A 21,991-nucleotide genomic window follows, 5' to 3' on the forward strand; every position below is an offset into this window, starting at 1 on the left:
AACATACAGAATTGTAATAGTTATAGCATATTCTTCTTCTTTATAGAATAGTATATATTTCTGTATCCATATAATTCGGAAAACAACAATAAAAAATTATCCAAGTTACTTGAAATAGTGCCATTTGTGCTGATTCTTAATTAATTTAAATCGTTTTCTTGGTAAGTTTTTTTTAATTTTGAAAGAATAAGTTCAACTAGAATTCAGCTATTCTGTTTTTAGCTACATATTCAAATTCATATCAATTATAAAATTTTGCTGTGTAGTATGTTATCTAAAAGTAATGAAGGTATAAACTATGTATCTATTATTTGAGAATAAAGTTTTCAAACAAGGAACTTATCATTTTGGAATTCTCCGGGAATCATAAATCAGGTAAGTGCAATGATTTTTACAATAAAAAATTTGCTTGTAAATATTTTTTTTTCATTTGATGATGGTTCTCTACAGAATGGTTTTTTACGTCTGATTAAGAACTATAAGAATAATAAAAAAAAAGAAACAATATGAAAGTTTTTATTTCAATGTTAATAATTCTTAAAATCGTTTTTTTTATCCTAAGAATTCTTTATTTTCCGTTTTTTAGTTTATAATTTTTTGATAAAAATTGTTCTCAAAATACTTTTGAAAAATTAAATGGTATAACATTATGTGTTTATGTATACTTCTTGTATATTCCAATGTTTGAAATAATATGATTCAGAAAATTATGGAATAAAAATTCGGTACTTACGACGTATTAACGCCACCGCCGCTACAGATTTGGCGGTTTTTAAGTGCCGCCAATCTACACTTAAAATTTTTGCGACAGTTCATAAAATAAAACACTTTATTTAAAATCAAAATAGTTAATTGGATTTCGGTGGAAAATGAGCCGATATAGAGTTTAGCATAGATTCAAAACAATCATATCGCCATATGAACTCTGATGAATAAGATTCCAAATGAAATAACATTTCCAAAACGTACGTTTGCCAAGATAAAGTTTTATGTTGTGGGAATTGGTACATTTTTGTTTTTTCGGTAAAATATTTCCCTCCTGAAAAAATAAAATTGCATCTTGTTTTGTTTTTGGCAAATCCCAAAGACGAATATTCGTAGCACTAAAAATGGCGACAAAAAAGAATTGTTTTTTTTTTTTTGTTTTTGTTTCGTCAGCATTCTTTATTTTACGTTTCTTAGTTTCTAAATAATGATTTTTATTGAAACTTAAAATTTTTTGATAAAAATTGTTGTCAAAAAACGTTGTTTACAAAATTAAATTTCATAAAATTATGAGGCTTATGTATACTTTTTGTTCATTTTAATTTTTGAACTAATATGATTCTTAAAACTATAGAATGTAAAGTTTAAATGGGCCTTTCATGTTATATCATTAAATTTAGTAATACTATTTCTCGGACATTAGGTTTTAACTCTTATAAGAATATACATATTTTTTTCTGTTAATGTACAAATATTTTTCCGATGTGTTTTGGATATTCCTTCTCTAATAAAAAGAGATACCATTTTGTTTTCGGTTGTACAAGAAAGAAGATCAAGCATTTTTCTTTTTTAAATTTAATAAGCCACATTAAAGAAGGAACGTTGCAATGCTACACGCTACTTTAACGACGTCTCCAGAGTAACTGAATGACGGTTCATATGGAAATCGCAGGTAAGCGTCTCATACAACAACGCCCCCTATAGTTCGTTGCGATCGCGAATGGTAAAGCTCTCATTGTTGTAAAAATATATAGAAAATATATTTTTTATTTTATATAGATATCTTTATTCGTTTGCTCAGCCGGCTTAGCACGCACGTGAAAGCGGTAAAAATAATAATAATACATTAATCCTGTCTGTAACCAATGGCAACAAGGAAAGGACTTTATGTTCGTAATTAGAAACTTTGAATTCAGTTGATTCAGTTTTTTCATTCGCAAAACAACTGTAATACATATACATACAGATAAAAAATTCAGCTTTTTGAACTAGTGCACTAAAGTCTTTTGAATCGACTCATTGTATATTGTTTACATGCTGTATTTGTGATTTGTTTATCTTCTGCTAAACGAAGAAATATGACAGGAAGAGGCGTACAAAAGATCAATATAATGAATTTAATTCTTAAGTAATGTATCGAACAATGTTAAACCTACTTAATACTTTCTGTATTCTGCAAATTTGCATTTAAAAAATAATTTCATGAGTAATGGCAGATTCAAATTTAAGCAACGATCCTGATCTTACAAACTCGACCGCTTTTCTTTGTGGAATCGGCACTTTCAAACCAAAATTTCTCCAAAGATTTGCAAATGCCAAATGTTTCCTTGTATTTTTTTGCCTTATTGGTATTTTACAGGGTGCTTATTTCACATATTTCATTGGGATTTTAACTACTCTCGAAAAGCGTTATTCATTTGATAGCTCTGTTACTGGAATTATATTAATTGCTGATAATATTAGTCCCGCATTATTTGGAATCTTTCTTGGATACTATGGAAAATTTGCGCATAGACCCAAATTAGTAACATTTGGAATGATGATTACTGTTCTGAGTTGTTTTCTCAGTGCCTTACCATATTTTTTGTTTGGATCAGATACAAAACTTACTATTTTATCCAAAAATAACGAAGCCCAATTGTGTAATGAGTATAATAGTTTAGCGTCAGAACACTGTCAAAGGTCATCCCAGAATACTCTCGCCATTTCTATACTTTTTTTAGCAAACTTTTTAAATGGTTTTGGCTCAATGGCATACTATGCTATAGGTACTCCTTACATGGATGATAATGTTAAAAAGAAGAACTCTCCCTTGTATTTAGGTATTGTTATGTACTGTATTATATTTCTATTGTATTATATGTACTGTATATATCTGTTCTAAATTATGTAGTATTATACTGCATTTTTTAATAGACACAAAGTTTAAAAAATTGCAAATTTAAATTAAATGTTTGTTTTTTTTAAATTAAATTAATTTTTTAAATAGATATCAAATATAGATTGTTTTAATATAAAAACATATTTTATTTCATTCATATTTAAAAGTAAATTAATAAAATTATGTAAATAATAAATTATGTAAATGCTATTTTCATTACCATTGTATATTTTTATCATTTACAATACATTGTTAAAAAAGAAACATTTGCTGTTCTTTCTAATTTGTTTGTGGTTGAGGAAAATGATAACTTGGTAGAAAAGGTTAACTTAGTGCTACATATTAACAAAGCTAAACAATTTGAAAAAGCACAAGTAATGCCACATAAACAGACATGCTATAGTTTTTGCCCTATATTATTTAATATTATTTATTTGTTTCCTTTTTTCATTCAGTATTTTGACACTGAAGAAAGTTTTTTATTCTGGAACTGAAACTATAGTATATCTGTTAGCAGAACATTATTTATGCTATTATCATATTGTTTAGATTTAGTGAATCAGTATTTATTATAATGTTTGTATAAATAATATAAAATTATATTATTAATTTTAAAAAAAATGACTTTTGTATTAATGCTTTAGTTTTGCACTCAAACTCTTTAAAAACACAACAAATTAAAAAAAAAAAAATTCAAGTGAGTTAAATTGTCTAAAAACTTTTGTATGATTTCAGGTGCAACCTTTGCTCTTAGAATTGTTGGGCCTACATTGGGATTCATGCTTTCTTCATTTTGTCTGAAATATTATGAAAATCCCTCTGGTAATAACTGATTTTTTCTACATATTTGATTAAATTGTTGCTCAAAGTATGCTTAGTGTCTTCTGCTGGGACATTTGTATCCTTTAGGAATAAAGGCAATTAGGATTTTTTAAAGAGTTTGCACTCTTTAAATTCTAATTGTCTTTATTCCCAGAATCAGAATTATATTGAATCTTCAAGATTGTTGCAAGATTTTACTTAATTAGAAATGTTCTGCGGTTATTGTCACAAAAAAAAGAAGCAATTCTCGTTAATTAAATTATAACCGTTTTTTTTAATGATAATTTTTTTTATTTTGGTAGCTAAATTTGCAAAAAGAAGAGGCCTTAATTTGTTTATAGTAAATTATGTGTAAATGCCTACATAATGAAAGAAAAAATCATTACTAATTTTGAATATAAGTTATTCTGCTATTAAATGGGAATAAATTGTGCTGCTACTTATTTCATATGTATTCAACATACATTATATTATTATTTCATACTTATTTAAATATTTATTCCAACTTTCAGTACTAAAATAGTTTTGAAGATCTAGCACAAAATGTCTGAAGATGGTAAAGTTGAACAAAGCAATGTCTTTATGTTTTCTCTTTCTCTCTCTTGATTTCTCTTTTTTTTCTTTCCTTTTTTAAAAAAAAACTGTGTTAATTAAATTTTTAAAATTTGTATTTGAATGCTAAATTAATTCTTTAGGTTCAAAATAAATAATTTTTAGTATATATATATACATATATATGAGTAAATTAATCACTTTATGAAAGTATTCTAGTACCAAGTTTTATGCAACCTGATTGGATACAACTGTTGTAATAATGAAAAGGAGCATTGATTTTTCCCCTGATGTATTTTTTTATTGAATTAAATTTATGCAACTATCTTTTTACACTGATTAACATAAAATGGTTTTAAAATCAAGAGATATAAATAATTTTGAATTTAACATGTTTGTAACTCTTAGTAAATTAAATTAGTTTATCATATTAAGGGCAGAAATCACAAATATAAACTTTGATCATGCTTTTCTGCAATGGTGTAGGCTTCATGTGCCCATTCCATAAATTTGAAACACTATATCTAAACTTACAGGGATTTTGACCTGGCCTTTTATTTTTCTTGATTTTATTGGATTTATAAAATTTCGATTTTACCTGACAATATGCCATTTAATAGAAATGAAGACTTAGATTAATTTAAATTCAATACACAACCTATTTTAAAATTTAAAGTTAAAGAGGTATGATCAAATGTTGAACTTGTAATTAATAAACTTTCAAGTGATTAAAAACTGCAAATTTAATTCAGTGGTGAAAAAATAAAAACTTTTCTAAATAATCTTTTCAAAACTTTGGCATTGATTAAATATTATGGCCTCTTCCTTTTTTCTCTAAAGTGACTGTCTGCAACCAGTTTCAGGATTTCTGATAAGTGAATCCAGTAATTTAGTCAAAAGGGCTAGGTCCTAGTTTTACCCACTTATCCAGTTTTGTCCAATTCTCACTTATATATAACAAATACTGTCATAAGCTTAGTTTCTAATAAAAAGTTTCTTTAGATATTTAATATTTTAAGAATCTTTGTATGTTTTATGAATCTTTGAATCATATATCTTTACAGGAGGCCATAAACTTTAAGGTAACACTTCACATTTAATATAACATGTATTTTAAACCAGGACAAAAATTTGATTTGTTTTTGTTCTTTTGCCATTTTAGTTGATCCTGGATTCAATAATAATGATCCTAAATGGATTGGTGCATGGTGGATTGGATTTATCATCCTCGGTTTGGCTATTTTTGCAGCATCTTTTCCTTTGGCATTTTTTCCACGGCAACTGGCTCACACTTCAGCATCCAATGAAATAAATTGTACAATTTCAAAGTCTGTTTGCAGTAAGTTATCAAGAAATTGATAATTGTTTTCCTAAATTTCATACTGACTAAGCTGCAAAAAAATTTAGTTTTTTTTTGTTCATTGTTTTATGAAATAAACTATTTTATGGTTAAATAAAATGCTAATTACATCTCATATGTTCAGAATGACTTATTATTTATATGTTATGTGAATGATATGTTATTTATTTATTTTTAAGAATTATCTGAAAATTTTTCTTGTTAAATTATTATTGTTAATCTTTTATTTCTGTATTCAATATGAAATCTTCCAAGAATATTTGTCACAATTTCAGACACTTCTTTATACACAGTAAACTTTTTAATTGATTGAGGTTGAAATACTGTTTAATTAATTAGCAATTCAGCACATTTGAAGGGGAAGGGAAACAACAGAGCCATTGTATTGTGAAAATGGGACTATCAGAGCATTTGACTCTGTTTTTCTTTGACTACGGAAAGGCCCATACTTCTTGCCAGGAGTATTAAAAATTAAAAAAAAGCATTAAAAATTCAAAAACTTTTCTTTTGTATCAATCATCTTAGATGATAGATCAGTCATTTCTAGGTTTGGCTGATAAAGGCAGCAGTCTCCACACTTCTAGAAGTCTTGCACAAAAAACTATCCATAGTCTTAGAAAATAAGATAAATGTAAACATTTTTAATCTCTTCTCTTCATTCCTGTATTGAAATTACATTAAAGTTATTCAGGAAAAATTCCGGCGGAAAAAACCTTAACTGTCTTCTAAAGATAGTGTAATGCAGGAAAGCAAAATTGTAGCAAAAACATATAACTGTTCAGGATGCCGATTTGGCTTACGTTGGACCTGTATTATCTTTAGAGATATGTTATTTATTATATATCAGCATATATATTATAGATAGATATAAATGTTGATATATAAAGTAATATATATCTATATTATTTATGGATACCGTAGATCATATTATATATCTATAATGCATCATAATGATAATTTTTAAAATTTATTCTGATTTCATGTCACTCACCTGAAATTTTAATTTAAAATTTTAAGATGAAAATTATCACAATCATAATATAATTTTTTAAAAATTTAAACTTGTTAGAAAAAATAATAATTTTAAATTTTATTTTTATTTCAAATGTGCTGAATTGTGATTCGTAAAATGCTAAAACCCTTATTTCCAAATGGAAAAAAGTTTGTGTAATAATTACGCATAATAAAACTGAAACTTTTCCTTTGTTCAACTATAATATTATAAATTTATCACATTCTAAAATGTGTTTTCTTTTTGCAGATGATTTAATTCAGTCATTAAAAAAATTACTGAAAAATCCTATTTTATTTTTTCACACATTGAGCATTACGTTTCAAATAAATGGATTATTTGGGTATTTTGTGTTCATGCCAAGATACATGGAAAGTCAGTATCGTAAGACAGCAGCTGCTGCCAATTTTTTTTCAGGTATCCATCTTTATTTATGTTTAGTAATATTTTTTGAAATTATAGTTGTTTGCCATCTGTGTTTAGTAATATTTGGTTGGCATAAATATAAATTATTATTTATGTTTACGAATTGTTTTTAAATATTTATTTTTACTACTAGTGTGTAACTTTTTTAGCATCCCGAAGAGTGTTGATGATTTCAAAACTTAGTTAAAGTGAAACAAATATAAATAGAAATGTATGGTTTGCTGCCTTCTGCTTAGGACATAAGAAAATTTTGACAATTGATATTATGACTGACTGAGAAAAGTTTTAAAGCTTTTGCAATAACCATCATTTGTGTTTACAATTTGAAGTGTGAGATCAAAATTAAGTCACCTGTTGTAATGCTCTAACATGCAGCTTAAAACATTGTAATAAACTTCGTAACTAAGTTTGAAAATTGAAAAGAATAAATTATCTAGTTTCTTAAACAGAAAATAGCAAATCAAATGTTTTGAAAACTCCATTTTTTCTTTCAATTGATTTCTGAACTCGAGATGTCTGGTACTGCCTATTGTAGGTAATATATTCATTAATTAATACTGACTATATATGTTTAATAACTTTTTACTGTTGTTAATAATTACAATTGATAATTAAATTCTTTAGGTAGCATTATTATTCACAGCTTATGTGCAGTAATTTCTTTGAAATATTACTTTGAGATTATCTTGTCGACCATTTTTATACTTTGGTATTATCTTGTCGGCCATTTTCATACTTTGGGATTATCCCGTCGACCATTTTCGGCAAACCCAATATTATCGCCACAAGGTAGCTTCTGCGCCAATAACCTCAAATTTTATCATATTTATTCTGTAATCCTTGACTACGCGATTTATTTTTCTTTAGCTTGTTGTAATATACTGTTTTTTTTTTTTAACTCCCCTGCAAAATGATTCGAATTTGTGATTTGCCTAGCACCAAAGAGAGTGCAGTGGCATATTTTCAGGAGTATTTTTGGCCATCAAAATGATTTATAATAATATATATGGTTAGATTTTAGAATAATTCAATGTGTAATTATTAAAAAAAATAGTGGTTTTTACTTTTTTATTTTTTATTGCACTTTTTTTTTACATATTTTTACACTTACATTTTTTGATATTATAATTGTATTATTATTTTATTATTATTATTTTATTTTTATTATTATTTTATTTTTATTATTTTATTATTTTTATTATTGTATTATTATTATTATTATTTTATTATTATTATTATTTTATTATTATTATTATTATTTTATTATTATTTTATTATTATTATTATTTTATTGTTATTATTTTTTATTGTTATTATATTTTATTGTTATTATTATTTTATTATTATTTTATCATTATTTGATAAATTTAATGTGTTTAGAATGTTATTTTGGAAATTGCTTTCTATTGTGATGTTTCTAAAAGATTTACACATTTTCATGAGCATGGACGGGTTAACGGGATAATCCCAAAGTTGTATTAACTAACAATATTAATTTTGAAAATATAGAATTGTTTTTTCTTTTACCAATTAAAATGCCACATTAATGAACTTATTTGATATTTTAGGATCAGTCACTTTAGTAGCCATGGTGGTCGGAGTGTTTTTAGGTGGATATTGTATTAAAAAGTTTAAACCCAGGCCAAGATTCCTTGTTGGTTACATGCTCTCCATTGAAATCTTTGCAGGGATTGTCCTTTTCGCTGCAATTTTCATGGGCTGTGAAACAACTCAGATGCAAATAAAACCTAATGTAATGTAAGAATGTGATTTTTATTTTATTCTTTGATTTTTAAAAATGTAATGTTTTAAGTTAAGGGGATGCTGGTAGATATTTCAGTTACTGGTTCAGTAGGCTGGTAGCCAGTGTCATTAATTGAGAAAAGATTCTGATGACAATACAAGTGTAGTATAAATATAGGTTGTCACCCCAGAGTCTGTGGACATTGTGCTAAATGAAATACAGGATGTCTCAAAACTGCTGATGAGAGTTTTTAATGGAAGTAGGGCATATTCCATGGATTGAGAATTACATAGCAACCCATGACATTATTTGCATCTATATAGTGCTGTGAATTCTACAGATGTTGGGTGAGCTGTGTGAATTCTACAGCTCACCTGATTAGAACCATGATGGCTCAGGGGATAAAGCGTTCACCTTCCAATGAGGTGAACCGGGTTCGAATCCTAGTGATAGCTGGTCAATATGAATTCCACATTCGACATTCAGCGACCACAGTGCTAATGTAAAATATCCTTCGTGGTCCCTTACCATCTAACTAACCGTAGGAGGTTGGCACATAATTATCCTGCCAAACCTATTAGTCTGCAAAATACACACCTGAGTAAAAATTTACATGCCCGAATATCTATTTCGATTGTTTATGAATGAAAATATATCAATGTGTTATTAATCTGTCTGCCAAAAAAATGATATTTACAACATTATATTTTCATCAACACTTTTAATTTTAAGTATTAATAGAAAGTATTATTAACAAAGAAAGATTAGATATTATTAATAAAAGTATTAAGCATTGATGGAATAAATGCATAGCATGTTATTAACATAAAAGTAATTTAGTAAAATTAAAAATACCATTGGCAAGGGCATGCCTTTCAACATGTTACTTTAAAATGATGTTATAAAATTTTGTATCATTTTCTTATGCACTGCAATTGAGGTAATTTTTAAGAAAAATATAAAGATAAACATGACAAGCAAAATGAAAACCGAATAAATAAATTTTGTGAGCATAATTAACTTAAATAACATAATTAACTTTATAACATAACATAATTAACTTTAACGTTTATAAAATATAGTAGATTTTCTTTATTTTTTTCTAACTCCTTAGTACCATTTTTTTACCCTATTCAACATTGTGATTTTTGCCAAAATCTGAGGGATGCTTAATCAGTATTTACAGTACCTTTTTTTTAATTATTTACATACCTGGCCAGACATTTAAGTTTAAAAATTTTTTAGTCCTACATCCTGATCGTGAGTTATTATATGATTCTCAATTTGTAAAATGTATCCTACCTCCCAGAAAAGTTTGTGCTGCTATTTTTAAAATACTTTATATGTCTTGTTTTCGTTAGATCTGGAATGAAAGGTTCATTCTTTTCAGCCTAAACTGTGAAAATTTTTCATGCTTTTCTCCTTGTGTGACATAAATGAGAGTTAATTTCATTGAAAAATATATATTATTAGCAATGAATGAATTGTTTTTATTAAAACAATGTATTGTAAAATGAATTTAAATATTTGATTATCTGTGCATTGTTTGTGTATGCAGGTGTTTTTCTATTTATTTAGTTCGGATATTAATGGTTTTTTGGAATAAAATATTGAAGCCAAATCAGTTGGTCCTTTTTTTTCTTTTCATTCAAATAAACATTTAACATTCATTTTATAAATTAGATAAATTCTTGTTTGTTTTTGTGTGTTAAAAATGTGCATGGAAGAGCATGTTTCTTTTAATTTTATATAGTATTTTAAAAGATTTCCCTAAAATATTTTCTATTCAAAATATGCAATATTGCATATTTTGAACAACAAGTAACTTCAGAAGATTATTGGCTATACTAAAGTATTTTTTTTTATTTTATAGAAAGCTAATATTTTTTCATTTCATTTGCTTTTCATTTGATGTAATTAAAATTATTTCATGCTATTAAAGAAGTTTATAAATTTTTGCAGACATTCCTTGCATCAGAAAGAATGTAACTACAATTGTTCTTGCAATACTGAAATTTTCAGCCCTATATGTGATAAAAATAACTTTGTTCATTTTTCACCTTGTTCTGCTGGTTGTCAGAGTTTTATCAAAGAAAATAAACAAAAAGTGAGATTGTTTTTATTATTATTGTTATTAAATTTTTATTTTGAATGACAGACGAAAACAAAGTAAAAAAAAAAGAATTGATGCACATTTTTTATACCTTAAAACAATTTAATTTTAGACCCTGATGTTATATATTGGACAGAAAGAAATTTAAAGTGGATCTCGTTAAAGTGGGGACCAAAAAATTTGTTATTTTGGGAGAAGGAAATTCTAATTGAGAAATCTAATGTTTTTAACTATTTTACTAAACATTATGATGGTTAAATAAATACATTATTATATTGTCGGGAGGTGTGGTTGATGGAAGGGCCATGTGGTGAAGATCATTCGCCATCTGCTTGTGCTGGAAGTTGTATGTCTCCATTCAAATGAAAAACACAGATTTTTGTAGACGAAGGCATTTTATTTAACATTTCTATTTCATTTCAGTTTTTGAGAAACATGTTCATTTCAGTAAGCGGCTCATCAATGCACAAGAGCCTAACTGCACCACGTGCATGCTGGATCCTCCCTGTGTGCTCCAGGGAGTAGATAGTAATTTAATTTAAGTCATTTGAATAATAATTGTTTTCTTGCTGAATTTACCTGATGCATCAAATAATTAGGAGATAAGGAAAAACTTATTATGGTAAAAATCAATTATTAAACTCTAGAGCACACAGGGGGTAAAAACAAAAATGATCCTGCTGCTTAAGAAAGCAACCAACTATTCGAGATCCACGGGGAATACTGGTCTATCTCCAAAAGATAGCGTCCCCTCCTTAGCGGTTGCAAGAATCTCTAAAGACGAGCTATGAGTCGAGCCCTAGAGATCCTGCAAAGGCAATGAAGAGGGCGCTCCTGTTGGAGACAGCCCAGTAGGAAGAGTAAATATTGTGGTGATCCCATGATCATACCACATACATATTTTTATTAATGCTAATTTGAACTTAGAAAAATCATAATCAATGAAAATCAAAGAAAACTGTAGAAAAATACAATGTATTTTTCAATGCTCAACCAATTTTTAAACACTAATTTTTCTCTCAAATAATGTTCTATAATTTTGAATTTTTCTTTTAATTTTAAAACTTTTTTATGAATATTTGAAAGAGTGACAATTCTGCAAAATAGGTACATTTGAAGATAAAACTTATCAGCTTATTATCTTAAAATGTTTTCGACACTGTTTCCTCACAAGAGTTGAGAAATTTTAATATAGTAATATAAAAGCTTATTTCCCATTCAATCAAAGTTTAATATTAGTTACATGATGTCTAAAATAATGTCTTTACAAATATTTTTTTTTATTTTTCCTACAATATTGTTCTATTGTTGGAAATTTCTTGAATGATTGATTAAAAAATAAATAGTTTCAAATTTAATTCATGATATGAAGTACCTGTCTGGTATATGATATATGTTACAAAGACTCAGTGGAATGCAGAGTAAGGAGCAAAGGGCTCAACGACCTCAGACATTCATTTTACCTCTAAGAAAGAACACTTAAGTTTCAACTTTATCATTATTATGAAATGAAATATTTTTATTTTCCCAAACAAAATATTTTATGAAGAATAAATTTTAGTATAAAAAAAAATTTGATTGATGTTTTAGGTCATTTAAACTCCAATGCAAAGTCTGTTGTGGAAATATCCAAGTGCGAGGCATCAGGCCTCATTGAAATTATCAAAAATTGCAATTATTGCAGTGCACAGTACAATCATATAATGTTGCATTTAGTCATCAATCAAAAGCCATAAACTAATGTTCATTTTGCAATTTTCTTCTCTCCATCTTTCACAGGAAAATTTGTTCCCTTTCCTATTTTGCTTTCTTATTATCCCCTTATTTTGTAAATAAAAGAAAACACATTTTTAAAATTGGCGTTTAAAAAATGACAAACAAAATGTTATTTATAACAATTTGGAAAGTCTGCTTTTAAATGAACTTTTTTAGAAACTGTTTGTATCTGGTTAAGGAAATCTCTGTCTAAGGAAGTAATGTAATGTAGGGCCGGGATAGCCTGGTTGGTAGGGCACTGGGCCCATATCCAAGAAGTTGTGGGTTCGATCCTCTTTGGCCAAAGACTCTCCGTGTAGTAAATGGTGACTGATACACGTTAAATTTGTCGAGTTACAAAAACCTCCATTGTTCCTATAAAAAATCATACCTTTGGGGATACTAGGGGTTTCCTTGGGGATCCTTTTCTGGGGGATCCAGGAGTTTCCTTGTCATCTGGATCCGTTCAAAATTAAAAGGCTACAGAGTTGAACATTAGTAGTCATAAACCCAAAATTGGGTTGGCTGTTTTTAAATAAATAAAAAAAAGAATGTAATGTACTCCTTCCTTAAATGAGGGTTTACCGTATTAATTACAATTTGATTTTTTTTTTAATGCCTTTGGATTATTATGTGTTGTAATTATTTTATTCTCTTTCTAGATTTATCAAAATTGTTCTTGTATTATCCCCGATGATGAAAATTTAAAAGAACCTGAAGCTAAAAGTGGATTTTGCTTTGTTGACTGTGCCATGTTTTTACCTTACATCATCATTGTTAGTTTGGCAAAAATGTTTTCTTCTACATCTCGAGTTGGAAATGTTTTAATTACACTCAGGTAGTGTGCAATTCATGTAGATTACTATTAAGTTAATTTGCTAATGCTTGTCAATTAAAAGATTTTTATATTAATTTGTCAGATGTGTGGATGAAAAAGATAAGACTTTGGCATTAGGTGCCGTTGAATTTGTTATTTCTATTTTTGGTAAGTTTGAATTTGTACATTGTTTCATTAATGCTGTTATTTTTGCAAAAAAATGCAGAATGTTACCTAATCAATGCCCTTTGTGTACATTTGGAATTTTCTTGAAATATTAAACCAAGAAAGTATACACATTAGATGAATTAATAAATGGAAAACTATTAATAGATTACATTCTATAATGAATATTGGACATAGTGAACACTCTGTAGTAATGAACTTTTTTAATGGTCCCTTTTGGAACTCTCGTTTAACTGTTATTTTATACGCTTTTACTGGACAGCTGAAAAATTGGTTGTTTGTTTATAGTGGACTCTTAATTTCATTTCCTCAGTTTTTTTTTATTTCATCAACTTTAAATTTACAGGAATTCCAATTGCAAATAATGGAATTTCTTTAAATTGTACTTTTGCATGCTCTTCGCCTTAAAACTAAGGTGAACAAATTGTTAAGCAGCTTACCCCTCTTCTTTCTCACCTTCCCCATATTAAAGGATAAGAAACTGCGGCAGCTTCTACCCTAAAAGTAAAATTTGCATCAAAAATTCTGAATTTGCACTGTGCGTCAAGAAATACTATATTCTTTCTTAATTGTTGATAGAAAATTGGTAAATTTTACTCAAAATCGAACTCTAATCAATCGAAAATTAATTAATTTCTTACATAGAATGTTAAAAATTAATTTATTTAATGTTTAATTTATTATACATTTAATCAATCAATAATTTATAAGCAAACTATGTACTATTTTAATCACTATTTCTAACAATATTGCCGTATTCTAAAAAATAATTTTTCAAAGCATTCAGATGTAATGATATGAATTATCTGCAGATCTGCAGACTGCTTACTATAACAGGGTTCAACTATATTAGGACTGTAATTTTAAGATCATCCACTAAATTACTTTTGTACAAAAATATATAAATGCATATGTGTAAAGTATATTCCCTGTATTTTTGTTCAAAATAGTTCAAAGCCTGCTTTGAAATTATTTGATGAAGGAAGTCCTAAATTCAATTACAAATTTTAAATAAATATTGGTGTAAGGGAATATTAACTAATTGATTCAGGTAATTTTTTTTAATGTCACAGTACCATATAAAATTTTCTACATATTGATCTCAAACAGGTATGAGTTGTTCAGTGCTCTATAAAATCATTTTGCAAATTGTTACATTTTTCTGTTCTAAGCAAAGTATTTCTAAAATAAAAAATAATATATTTTATTATTGTTAATATTAAGTTGAGCAAGTTATACTTTTTTTTAGCTCCTTTACGAAGTAATCTGATGCTATATATATATATATATATATATATATATATATATATATATATATATATATATATATACAGTAGAACCCGTTTAAGAAGTTTTTCAAGGGAGTGGAAAGAAACGACTTATTAAACGGTGAAACTTAAAAACACATTAATAAAAAACTAAAAAATTTGAAATTGTGTAACTTATATTAAATTCTCAGCCTAATGAAATAAATATTGAATTTTAATATTCATTTAGAAAAAAAATTGCTAATAAATAAAAACAAAGTAACCTACTTTATTTTTTGTTTCATACAATGTAATATACGTTGTTACAATAATTGACTAGATTTCTGTGAGAAAAAATCGTGTAAAGTGGTTTGTTTTTGTCTTTTCTCACCTACCTTTAAGTGAAAATTGTCCAACTGCTGTACAAATTTAAACATTTCCGGGGGTACATTTTCAACAGTGTAAATAAATTTCCTAAAAGTATCCAGCCTTTTCCTGGCATCAGAAAAGCTAGGTGGTTTAGCAATATCTTCTTCAGTTTCACTGAATTCTTCTGTATCATTTGTAACATCACAAATATCCTCTAATGTCAGCATATCACAAGGTAAAATTTCGTCGTCAACGGATACATATTCTTCAAACGATGCTGTGAAATTAAGTTTATTTTTGAATGACTTCCAATCATTAACAAAATTTACGTTTGTTTCTTCGTCTTCATCTGATATTTCATATTCAGCTTCTAAGAGATATTCTTCAGTTTTATCTCCGTCAGAGAATCCAGCTTTCCGAAAACTGTTAGCAATGGCAGATGGTGTTATTAATTCCCATGCTGATACAATTAACTCAATCGCTTCTAACATATTGACTTTTTTTAGCTCTCCAGTATTTTCAAGTCCTTCCAGCATCCGTTTCACAAGTCGCATTTTATAATGCTGCTTAAATACCTTAATAACTCCCTGATCCATTGGTTGTAGAACAGAAGTAGAATTTGGTGGTAAGAACTGCAACTTGATGTTAGTGTACTTATTCTCCTTGGAATGAGCAGCGCAGTTGTCTACGAAGATTATGATGTTTCGTTTTTCTTTTCGCATCTTACTGTCTAATTTTTTCAAATACGTTTCAAAAATTTTAATTGTCATCCAGGATTTTTGATTACTGTCATAATCACAAGGCAGTGACTTAACATTTCGAAAGCATCTTGGTTTTTTCGATTTACCGATAACTAAAATCGGTAATTTTTCTATACCATTCATACTGGCCCCAACTAAAATTGTCAAACGTTCTTTACTGTTTTTTCCGCCATGACAGGGTTCACCTTTAAAGGCAAAAGTTTTATCTGGTAAAAGATTGAAAAACAGTCCACATTCATCCATGTTAAAAATGTTCTTTGGTTGATACCCTGAAATAATTTCAGGTAATTTAGCTTTCCATTCTTCAGCTTCTTGTAAATCAACGCTGTTACAATCTCCTTTAATTGTTTTATAAACTAGACCAGCTCTTTTTTTCATCCGATCAATCCATCCATTGGAAGGCGTAAAATCAACATTCAATTTCTCCGCAATCTCTAATGCTTTTCCTCTAAGAAGAGTTCCGTTGACAGGTATGTTGGCGGATCTTGCTTGTATAAACCATATCATCAGTTTCTCTTCAATATTTTCGTATTTTCCTTTCTTCACTTTTTTTACTTTCTGGGATGCACCGGAACAAGAAGAGTTTAAGATGATGTCTTTCTTAGCAATAATGCCATTTAACGTAGTAACAGGAAGATCTAAATTTTTTGCTATTTGAACTCGTGTTAATTGAGGATAGCTGTCAACAGCTTTTAAAATTTTTACTTTGTCATCAATAGATAGAGCTTTACGCTTAATGCCTTTACAGGACATTTTCCACAAAAATCAAACTTTTTACGATGATTTTTAAGATAACATAAGCGCCTACACTAAGAAAATTTTCAACGAAATGCTGCTAAATGTTTAGATGTATCTTTCTCTTCAGTTATTGAATGGGTGTGGACAGCAGTGAAGTTCGTGAGTCACCAGGCTATTCATTTAAGGTGGACACAATGACAAAGCTATTCCCTACATTCTTATCAGTTTCATAGTTCATCTAAAGGTTCACATTCCTTTGCTCACACCTGTTCCTGATAAGTCACCTTTCTTTGTAACAAAGGAGTGATGAAGGTCAGTGGTCAGTACCCATACATGTGTTTGTAAGGGCAAGTTAAAACTAAATAAGACATTTTAAATAAAATTTTAAAAAATTGAAATTAGGAGTGGAAACTTCTTAAACGGGAAAAAAACTTCTTATAAAAGTAAATTTAACATTATGGTAATTGGTTTTTTTAAAAAATAACTTCTTACGCGAGAAAACTTCTTAAAAGGGAACTTTTTAAGCGGGTTCCACTGTATATATATATATATATATATATGTGTGTGTGTGTGCGTGCGTGTGCTATTACAAAAGATGTCTCAATTTTTTCTTTCGTCAACTACAAGGACTGCTATAATAGAAATACGAAGCTGTTAATTTTAAAGTCTTTCCTATGAAGTTTTATAATTATGTTAGAAACTGTTATTTTTTTAGCAAATTTTTTTCCGTGTGTTATTATTCTTTCAAAATAGCCTAAAATATAATGGTTATTTATATAGATTTTTTTGTTTGTTCTAGCTACTATTCCTTATCCTCTTCTGTACGGATATGTGATCGATAAAGCTTGTATTTTGTGGAGTAGAAAATGTGGGCAAGATGGAAACTGTTGGCTTTATGATAATGATCTTTTTAAATATTACCTCCACAGTATGTCTGTATGTTTTATTTTTCTTGCAGTGTGCTGTGATCTTGTGGTATTTTTTATGAGTTCGAGAATGAAGAACTTTTATTCTCCCCATAAAGAAAATGGAGAGAATAATGCACTTCAAGATATGTCGCCTGATGCTGATGCTCTAGTAGGATGAGTAATTGTTAAATACATATAATTCTTCTACTTCTAAAATCATCATTATTATTATTAGAGTATGCATTTTAGAATACTTTAAACTTAATGCAAATTGCTTATTTTAACAAATTAAAGCTATAATGTTTCAAATTTTAAAATTATATTAAATAATTTTTAACAAATTTGTTTGAAATTTAAGCAAATAATAATGGTTTGTCTATAGATATACTGATAAATTGTTATTATTATTTTTATATATTATTATCACTTAAAAGATTGAGGATGGAGTTGACACTTAATATTGTTTGCGGTGAAAAAAAGTAGTTATTTTTTGTCAAACTTCAGCAACTTTTAACAGTTTAATATGAAACTTTACTTTTAACAATTTAATGAAAAGTGTTAAAATTCAACGTAACATTTAACATTCTGTAACACTAACATTGTAACATTTTAACATTCTGACTTCTCAAAACTCTCAAAAATGAGATTATCTGTCAATAAATGTTTAATTGTCTAGGATTAGGAATGAAATACTAGTGTTATTAACAGATTTGTTAAAATGTTTTTCTTAAAAAAATGACATTTTTTTCAATAGTTATTTTAAAAATAAATGTTTTGTGTATTTTAACAAGTGTAATTAAAATTTAGAGAAATTTAAATTCCATAATTTTTCTAGAATTTGTGAAACATTTAAAGTGCAAATATTTTTTTATAGATGTATCAAAGCTTAAATTATGCAGAATTAATCAAAGTTTATATTTAAAGCTTTCAAATTTTACTCTTTAGATTATATATTTGTTTATAAGTGTATAAAATTTTAATTCATGCAAAATTAATCAAAGTTTATATTTAAAGCTTCCAAGTGCTAGTGTACTTGTATATTAAAGTTCAAATCATGTGAATTTTTTTGTTTAAGGCTATCAAGCTGGAAATAAATATAAATGTCTTAAATGATTTTTAAATATTTACAAAAATTGCCAAATTTTATAAATGAATCTCTATAGTAAAAGAATAATTCAATTTTTTATTATTGTGTGCGTTTCCAATTTATTGAAAACTTCATTTATAATTTTCTTGTCAAATTTAATATAGTTCAGGGTATTATTTTAAGAAATTTGTATATTTTTCTTATTGCATTAAAATTTAATTAGCAGCAACATTAATCAAAGTTTATTTATAAATATTTCATTTAATACATAATAATAGTTAATGTAATTTGTAAATAAAAAGATTTCTTCGTTATTTAAGAATTAGAAAAATGAAATGAAATAAAAACATGAAATGTTTTTTTGTTCAGGATCAAACTCTGTGAATATGATAGTTCATTTTGTAACAAATGAGCTTTGATAAGGATCACTTCATTTTGTTACAGTAAATCATAACTTTAGAGGACACATTATAAGTTTTAAATTACAATTTTTTTTAATAAAGTTAATCTATGCTAATAGCTATATTATAAGATAATTTATAATAGCAAAGCTTGATTTGACCTATAACATATATTCAGAAAATATATCCAATGTTCTTTAATTGCCACTAAAATTTTTAAAAATTAAATGTGTCTTATGATTAGAGAAAATGTTTCATGGTATCAGAAAAATATTCTAAAAACGAGATACTTTTTTTTTCGGAATGACAAATGTATCAAAAGTATAAAATGTATTCTGATCAATCCTTAAAGAATAATTATTGGCTTTGCTAGTATACACAAAAATTTTTTTAATACAAAACTCACCTCAAAAATGAATTACCAGTTAACCATGTACATAGCTAATTAGATTTTATCAATGTTGTATGGCGATACAATGGTTGGCAAAAAACTCTTTTTTTACATTTTTGATTACAATTCTTTATATTTTGAAATTTTTGATTGATTTTTAATATTTCTTCAATCATAATGATTTTAAAATATACAGTTTAAACTTTCTGTAGTATTTAATATTGTGATACTTCATACTTAAATGTATATCAACTTTTAATTAGTATTTTTTTTTTAAAAAAAAGGCTGAGTATTTATTTTCAGACACTATACAAAAAATAAATGCGTAGAGTCTTTCAAAATGACTGCAATGCAGTTAAATAGGTTCTTAAAGTAAAATAATTTATTATGGAATTAGTTTTTGCTTTATTGAATTCTTTTTCATGTTTTCAGATAAATACAAACTTTGACCTTTTAATAAACCAATTTTAACACACAAAGAAAAAAATACAAGGTTGGTGTGAATCCACTTTTCTCTTTTTCGATGTGTTGTATTATTTTTTTTGTAAGGCTGTGGTCAATTTTAGAAACCTGCACTTAATGTGCAAAAGTATTATCTTATTAAATGCTTATCACATAAAAATATTTTTCTATATCAAGGCTTAGTAAAACTTATATTTCTAATCTTTTCACACAAAAACTTGTCATGTGACTGTACAAATATGTATTTTGTTAAGTATAGAGTGCAATATATACTAAATATTTTCTTAGTTGAAAACAAAAAATTTATAGTTGAATTTCAAAAAGAAATTCAGCTACCAAATCAATTCGTTTTCTGAACACTTAAATTTGCTCTATTATTTAGAATTTTGGCTATTATTTTAAGAAGCTCTGTTGTATTGTAAAAGTTAAAATACCTAATTTTTTTAAGGCTGATGTTATCATGTGTTTATGCATATTATTTACACAAATTTTTCCCCTTTCGATTTTATCTATGGCTATTGCATTTTCTAGCATTTAGTTTCCATTATAATTAATTCTGGAAAATATTGATGTGATTTCAATAGCTTTTTTGTTACTTATTTTTTGTAACTAATTTGCAATTTCATTTGTGTGATATTTTTTATTTTTATAATTTAAAACTAGTCCTTTTATATTTTATTTCATACTTAAGATCTGATTTTTTGTGGTAAATCAATGTTTAAAAAGAATTCCATTTAATTTGAAATATGATTCAAATTAAGTATAATCAATGTTGTCGAATTAATAATTAATTTAAATACTTAATGAAATATTTCAAAGCTATTTGTTTTTCGCATTAATGGTTTATAAATGCTCAACAGGTTTCAAATTTGCAATTATAAAAATGTATTTTCAATAAAAAATTTAGTTTTACTATTTTATGTTTTCTTTCTGCAGATTAATTTTTGTCTTTTTAAAATGTAAAAATGGACTAATTTTCAGACTGGTGATCACCTTTAATAGCTATAATGAATTTTGGTACACAGCAACTTGAGCTACTAAACTAAGTTCTGCAAATATATTTGTGATATAAGCTGTTGAACTTCATGCTGGTTCTTTTTTTTAAACACTTTATTAATTTTTATTTCACTCTTTATTAATTTTCAATTGTCGATAGATTACTTCATACTTATAAAAGATATTTTCCAACCTATGATTTGTGCAACCATCTGCCATTAAAAATTAGTTAAAGGTTGAGAAAAAAGAGACCAACATTAGATAGCTGTTTTCAACTCTGCAGAAGAGAGGCCAATAGTGTATAGATTTTTTTCTCCTGTGCCGAAGAGAGACCAACACGAGATAGTTTTTTTCCCCTGTGCATAAAAAGGCTAAGACTAGATAGCTTTTTTCATCTGTGCAGAAGCGAAGCCAACATAGCTCTTTTCACTTGTGCGTTAGTTATTGTGATCAATTTTCATTGAGTTTATTTGTAGTTATAAATACAAGATTTAAAAATTCCACTATTTTTAAGTAAAAAGTCCATGTCTTATTCTTTAAAGTAGGTAAAAGTTTGAAAATTTCATTCTCTTTCTCACTAAAAAAATAGTTTAAAAAATCAAATTAGATTTTTGGTAATAGGCTAAACTAACTCCATTTCATAACTTAATGTCAAAAATATTTTAACAAAACATTTCTATTGAGGAAGGGGATTCTGTGATTTAGTTGGTTCAAGATTATAGTAATACTATAGGTTAAAAATTGTGCCTTCTTGTTTTTATAGCCATCACATTTGCTGAGTATTAAACCAAACATGGTTTATTTTCCTTCTTGGAAACTTTAAACAACTTGTAAAAGCAGTTTCTGCTCAAAGAGCCTGTTTCAGACATTTGGAGCAACATAATTGCCGTCGTTTATGAGACCGTTCACCCAATTAGCTACAGAACTTAATCCTTGTATCCTGCACCATCACAATTTCATGAGAATTTTCATACATAC

General features: G+C 27.2%; 1 protein-coding gene across 4 annotated transcripts; it reads left to right on the plus strand.

Annotated features, from left to right (window-relative positions):
* Positions 1-1,812: 1,812 nt before the first annotated feature.
* LOC107456980 (solute carrier organic anion transporter family member 74D) lies at positions 1,813-20,930 on the plus strand. Of its 4 annotated transcripts, none has more exons than XM_043052541.3 (9): positions 1,829-2,807; positions 3,602-3,688; positions 5,403-5,579; positions 6,862-7,029; positions 8,607-8,796; positions 10,745-10,889; positions 13,313-13,488; positions 13,571-13,635; positions 17,568-20,930. In XM_043052541.3, the coding sequence occupies exons 1-9, from the start codon at positions 2,195-2,197 to the stop codon at positions 17,852-17,854; spliced, it is 1,908 nt and encodes a 635-aa protein (XP_042908475.2). In that variant the 5' UTR covers positions 1,829-2,194; the 3' UTR covers positions 17,855-20,930. The 4 variants fall into 4 exon arrangements, with proteins under 4 accessions (XP_042908479.2, XP_042908486.2, XP_042908475.2 ...); XM_087153632.1 differs by having other exon boundaries at positions 1,843-2,113; XM_043052545.3 differs by lacking the exon at positions 13,571-13,635 and having other exon boundaries at positions 1,813-2,807; positions 17,568-17,620.
* The last annotated feature ends 1,061 nt before the right edge of the window (positions 20,931-21,991 follow it).

Source organism: Parasteatoda tepidariorum, chromosome 10 (assembly GCF_982258835.1).
Source record: "Parasteatoda tepidariorum strain Cologne lab strain chromosome 10, Ptep-v5.0, whole genome shotgun sequence".
NCBI lineage: Eukaryota > Metazoa > Arthropoda > Arachnida > Araneae > Theridiidae > Parasteatoda > Parasteatoda tepidariorum.

What these genes read in the sequence shown, in the direction of transcription:
- LOC107456980 (XM_043052541.3), top strand. Translation starts at nt 2,195, where the DNA reads ATGGCAGATTCAAATTTAAGCAACGATCCTGATCTTACAAACTCGACC. An exon ending in TCAAAGAAAATAAACAAAAA is followed by an intron (nt 10,890 to 13,312) that starts GTGAGATTGTTT and finishes TTCTCTTTCTAG; the next exon opens with ATTTATCAAAATTGTTCTTG. An exon ending in ATTTGTTATTTCTATTTTTG is followed by an intron (nt 13,636 to 17,567) that starts GTAAGTTTGAAT and finishes TGTTTGTTCTAG; the next exon opens with CTACTATTCCTTATCCTCTT.